We start from the raw sequence: 6,207 nt of genomic DNA, 5'->3' as shown, positions 1-6,207 counted from the left end.
ACCGGACATTCGGCCTCCAGCCCGGACATCCGGCCACCCACCGGAAATCTGGCCTCCCGCCCGGATATCCGGCCCAGGCTTCCCGAATACACTGAAGATGGCCCCAACAGCCCGGACATCCGGCCTACGCACCGGACATCCGGCCCCTCCGGAAGCACCGGACATCCGGCACCTCCAGCCCGGACATCCGGTCCCTCGTGAACCACGGGACATCCGGCCCGACGCCCGGACATCCGGCGCTCCCTGCCCGCGCGCAACTCCTTTGGGCAGTGACCCATGTATCCATTCGCCCCTCTGACTATATATACTCCCTCCTCCCGTACGTTTAAGGGTTAGCGTTGATTTAGCTCAGATTAGAGATAGAGCTTCGCTCATCCATTGGATCTCCTCTTCGTGAGAGACCGCGGCCTCCTCCGAGAAGATCCATTTGGACTCAAGACCCCCTCGTGGGAAGATCCCCTCGCGGATTCAAGACCTCCTCACGGAGATCGGTTACCTATGTATCCTTACCTTTGTTGACTTTGGATCTCGTGTATCTCTTTGTGTTCGGTGATCTAGCACTCGTGTGATTGATTCTATGTCGGTGTAGTGCTTCTCTCTCTTGTTTTCCCCGTGTTTCCCCTTTGTGCTTCCGTGTGTTCTTCGTGAATCCCCGTAGGATCCCCTCCAAACGTGAAAGATCTTCCACATAGGGTTCCGCCCTACATCACAGGCCCAACATGCAGTCGACGAAAATGATGGCGTCACCGACTTAGACCTTGTTTGGATACTCTAACACAGTTAGAGTTAAGTTATTTTGTAACCCACTCTAACTCAAATAAGCACCTCTCCATTGGGATAGTTGGGTTAGATGGAACTAACTCACTCTAACCCTTCCTGTTTTGATACTTTTGGGTTATTTGAGCCACCAACTAACCCAAACTAACTCTAACCCGATGTTCCAAACAGGGCCTTAGGCCAAGGCCTAAGTGTTATTTTATTTTATTTTTAGTTTTTTCTTCACTTTTTTTGTTAATTCATTTTTCTCCTTTTGGCTCCCGATCAATTTTATAAAGCTGAACGTGCGAAACTAATTCGCAAAAAAAAGAGAAGTTTCGATTATCATCTGTAGAAGCTGGCGGAAAACTTGCGGACCATGATCACTGTTTTGGCTCCCGATCTTGCTCTGCCCATCGAACAGAGCAACAGGCAAAGCTTGCGCCCAACTCGAAGCACTAATCCTCCCAAAGAATCTGAAACAAACAGATGAGTTTGAAAGGCAATTCAAAGCTTTTTCTGAAGCAGGATAATGTGAACTCGAAGTGGGGAAAGGTTTCATCATCATCATCATCGTGATACGTATTTACAATCGGCAGGGAATTAACCAGCCAAGTTGTTGCTAAACAGAGGCTGGAGCCTGGAGCTAGGAGAAAACACCTCTTTGTAGCTAGTACTAATTGGGACCCCAGCAGCTGAGGTACATCACCGTCCTCAGCCCTTCCTCGGCCTTATCCCCTCGCCGCCTTTCCGCCACCGCTGCCGAAGCCGGAAGCTGCTTTGCGCCCTGCAAGACGCCGCCGCGAACGTTGGCCCTGGCCTTGGCTGCCCGGTGGATGGACCTGAGCGCGTAGTTCCAGCGGCAGAGCCCGGCCTGGTCTTTGAGCGCCTCCACGCCGCCCACGCTCATCGCCACCATCCACGACGCCTTCGCCGCACCTTCCATGATCTCTCTAACTCTGTTCTTCTCGCCGCGTTGGAGGAGACGATGCGCTGACTGGCCTGCCTGAACTCTGATGCTTGAAGATTGACAACAGTGGAGTGCGGATTTTGTGGTGGTGAAGGAACGGAGCTGCAAGCTGATCGGTGCTTGTCTGTGTTGATGAGAACAAGAGTGGGAGCCGATGGTGTTATATATACGGGAGGGCCAGAGGAAAACAGGCGGCAGCGGACGTTGGTTTTCCAAGATACCGGGTGCTTTCAGAATTCAGAGTCAGTTTGCTCACCTCTCGCTGTCGTTCTGGTGCGGTGGGCTGCTCACCTCATGTCGTTTTGTTTATTCCCGGTGGAAGAAGTAGCGGTTTTGTCCATTGCGACAGTTTGGGATCGGCGCAAGCCGGCAGACATAAGATCGGAACGACGCATTGATAATAACCTGTGTCAAGATCCAGCGAGCAGAAACGAATTTCAATTGCGAGTTACTGAAACTAGTCGCACTGGAATTAGCACTGGAATTGCGAGTTACAGAACGACCTTTTTTTCAATTAGAAACAATCATCATATAATTTTGACTCCTTCATACTGCTACCTATTTTGTTTTGAGTGTGAAAATAAATTAGCAATTTTATAGAACTTTAATTCGTACACAAATTAGAAAAACAAATTGCTGTGCTACAATAGCCCCTTATAATTTTTTGCAAGAGGTTAACCCTGATGAAATATTTTCGTTCCGTCTCCCAAGCAAGTGTAATACTAAATCATGTTGCTTCGTTGAAATTGATTTAATGCTGACATGGGCAACAGTTTCGGTGAGAAAATAAATTTGAATCAGTCAAGAAAATTATGGAGAGAAAAATCATTATAAAATATATAAGGAATTTAAATATGCAAAAATTAAAATGTATGAAAAAACATTATTATATCAAAATTAGAAGCTTTTTGTTTCATTAATGTTAACTAGCTGGAGTTCCCTGGGAGGGAGGAATCCCCTCACAGCCGTTTGATCAAGATGAAGCGTGACAATGCTTTCCCTATTTTTCTCCTTTTTTATTTTAATATCCCCATGTTTTAATGTTTTTAATATTATGGAGTTTTTGGTTATTTTTATTTCCTTCTGATGAGTTCCTTTTGAATATTCAGTTTGTTGAAAGTTTTATCTGAATGAAATCTTGGATTTCTTAGAAAAAAATCCATATTTTTTTCTTAATACTCCAAGATAATAAAATTTACTAAGTTTTAAATTCACTGAGGTTCCACGAAATGGAATCTTTATTTTCTTTATTTCCTCTATTTCTGGGTTTTGTCAATTGTTTGTGCCAGCTATGTTTTCACGTACACAAAACTGTCGTCTCCTCATTATTGAAACCTTTTTCAGTGTGGCAAATACTAAACCTAGATTGTTTTGACATTTCGCAAGGGTGTTGACAATCAAGAAATAAACTAAGGAGTTTTAACACAATGCCACACACTCTTGTGATGATAGTGGGACTACAAGCCTGTGTTTCTTTCAGTTTGAGCTGTCAAATTTTGGCTTAAAAAGCTGGAATCTGAACCAAATCGGTATTCTAAATAACCAACACTTCTTTAAAAGCAGAGGTTTCCCTAGTTCATTTATTACAAATGGTGTTTGTTTCAGTTTGAGTTGCTGACTTTTGCCTAATAAAACTGGAATTTGAACCAAGGGGGTATTCTAAACAACCAACACTTCTTTAAAAGTTGAGGTTTCCCCTATTCATTTTTGGCAGCTGGTGTATCCTAACTTATTGGCATCTCAACGAACCATTTCAGTTGGTAGTCATCATCATTGACCGGCCATCGAGATTGTCTGTGATGATAAAGTCATCAGTGGCCTGGAACTAATGACAAGTCATTGGTGCATCAGTGATGATATGATTTGCACGGTCAGTGCTATACGGTTCTGTAGTAGTGGGGGCTGGGAGAAGTGAGAAGGGTGAGGCAGGCGTCAATAGCAGTCGATTGTGGTGTGTGGGATGCATCCTAGTGAACCACGAACGAGAGTCACATTAAAATGAACCAAAGATGGACAAATAACCCGGCAAATGATGGGAGGGGTTTGTAGGGATGTGGAAGGTTGGACGAAACAGAAGACGTAAGATGAGAGACGGAATATTATGTCTTTTTGATAGTGTTGAAGAAAAATGATGACATAACTAAGGCCAACACATAGGAAAAGGAAAATCACAAAACCTGGTGAAAGTGTAGACGATCGATAAAATGATCAATTTTAATTGTGCATGCGGTTTAAAAATTGTGGTTATCACCAGTGGCGGAATCACCACTGGGGTGAGCATGGTTGGTCGCCCCGGGTCTCCGGTGGCAATTCATACCAATCGGACAAAGTGAGGAAGAGATTAAACGAGTAATGTCGTCGTCCATCGCCCTCGCAAACCTCTAAGTCTGCCAATGGTTATAACTTATTTATACCAAACACTTTTATTTTGTGTTATATAGCATATTTAGTATACATAATTTCATTATAAATTGATACTCCCTCCGGTCCAAAATAAGTATAGTGGTTTAGTTCAAGACACTTTTTTTGAAGGGAGTACAACATTAAAAAAATTGTCTACTATTCCTAATAACACGAACCCCAAGCAATAACTTAGAGTTAAATATTACCAAAATAATTGCAATTGAAATTGCTATAATGAAAAACTAACTCCATTTTGTTGTAAGACTTATATTATTTTTTCCAAATATGTTTGGAAATTATAAGTAAGGTAATTACCATCCATATAAGAGGAAAATTAGATGAGCATTCATATACACATAATTTTATTTATGTGTCTAGTTTATTACCTTTGAATATCTTGCTATAGAGTTCTATAATATAAGCGGCTAACAAATATCTTAGTAAAGCTTTGTGGAGGACAATTGCTTATATTAGTTGCAAGTATTTTTTAATCTTATCTATTACCTTAATTAATTGGAAGGAACTACGTGCACCCGATTGTACCTCTTATCTGAAAGTATGGTTTTATTTATTTTTGTTCTCTTTTGGTTTCATGGCCCTAAGGCAAAATCCAAATTTGCTGGTTTTTCGGTGGAAACTAGAAAGATATGTAGTAACTTTGATGCGCGTCACTATGTGATAGCCGTGATCAGAAAACATGTTTACTTATTAATCACTAGTAGAAAACAGGCCTAACGTTCGGGCCTGGCCAGCCCATTAGTCCCGGTTCTTCAAGAACCAGGACCCATGGGGGCTATTAGACCCTGTTCGTGAGCCCAGAGGGTCGGCCGGGGCCTCGTGGGCATTGGTCCCGGTTCGTGTGGAACCATTTGTCCTGGTTCAAGCCACGAACCGGGACCAATGGGCCTCGCTCCTGGCCCACAACCATTGGTCCCGGTTCGTGGCTTGAACCGGGACAGAAGGGCCGGCTTTAGACCCGGTTCATGCCATGAACCGGGACAAATAACTTGCCTATATATACCCACCGCTGCGGCAGAGCACTCCAGAGTGCTCTGTTTTGTCAAGCCGGTGAGGGGAGGGCATTTGGGTGCTTTAGTTCACCTCCTATGCACATGAGGTGTTCGCTGAAATGCCCGAGCCACATTAGTTAAGCTTTCTCCTCTCGAAACTCGACCTTCAAACTCCATTTTCAACGAGATTTGTCTAGATTTAGCGGTCCGTCACGCCCCGTCCCCGCCTCGTCTTCACCGCCGTCGATCGCTCACGCCGATCTCGTCGCCGGCACCACCGTGGTGAGCCTCTTGTCCTTATCTTCTTTCTGAAAGAAAAAAATTCTGACTTCAGATAGATACTTGTCTAATTTTATTACTTTTATTATTCCTTGTTATTATATAGTGCGATGGTTTTGGTATCCGCCCCCATCGGTCCTCGTCATGTCTATGATTCAGATGTGGTATATATTATCTTTTCATAACTATTTGGTTTATTTATTGTTTATGACAATTATGCCGACCAATGTGACGTAGATTTTATTTATCTAGGAGGTTGTTGAACCGGAAATTCCAACCGACCCTATTGTCGAGAGGGTAAATTTAGTTGAAGAAGAAAACAATTATTACTTGAAGGAAAAAATAAGAAAAATTGAGGAGGAGAAGATGATATTGGAGTTGCATGTTGCGGATGTCGTCGATGATCACAAGATCAAGATGGATGCAATGCGGTTGAAGATTAAAAAGATTAGAAAATATGTCATTCATACCGAGGCTTGGTATCATTATGCAGTTGGATCAGTTGTTACCTTGATTACGATTATGATCGCATTTATTGTTGCATTGAAATGTTTTACATAATTTTAATGTATGGTTTAATTAGATGCTCTGGAGAGCTATATGTTGTTCAATGAGAACTATGTATGTACTTTGGTTTTAATACTCTGGAGAACTATGTATGTACTTTGGTTTTAGAGTTCATTTCAAATGTTTTTCAACTTCATGGTCTTATAGCTCAAAATAATCAGTAAATGCATAAAAAATAACAAATGTAGTCAAAAAGGGTTGTAAATTGATGATGTGGCTTTG

At 42.6% G+C, this 6,207-nt stretch overlaps 1 protein-coding gene across 1 annotated transcript; it reads right to left on the bottom strand.

Moving 5' to 3' along the window:
• Positions 1 to 1,291: 1,291 nt before the first annotated feature.
• Positions 1,292 to 1,860, bottom strand: LOC123042543 (uncharacterized). The gene has a single exon (XM_044464973.1). The coding sequence runs from the start codon at positions 1,700 to 1,702 to the stop codon at positions 1,433 to 1,435; it is 270 nt and encodes an 89-aa protein (XP_044320908.1). The 5' UTR covers positions 1,703 to 1,860; the 3' UTR covers positions 1,292 to 1,432.
• Positions 1,861 to 6,207: the final 4,347 nt, after the last annotated feature.

Source organism: Triticum aestivum, chromosome 2B (genome assembly GCF_018294505.1).
Source record: "Triticum aestivum cultivar Chinese Spring chromosome 2B, IWGSC CS RefSeq v2.1, whole genome shotgun sequence".
Taxonomy (NCBI): Eukaryota; Viridiplantae; Streptophyta; class Magnoliopsida; order Poales; family Poaceae; genus Triticum; species Triticum aestivum.
Note: the sequence above shows the minus strand (reverse complement) of the source record. Positions and strands in the feature narration are given on the sequence as shown.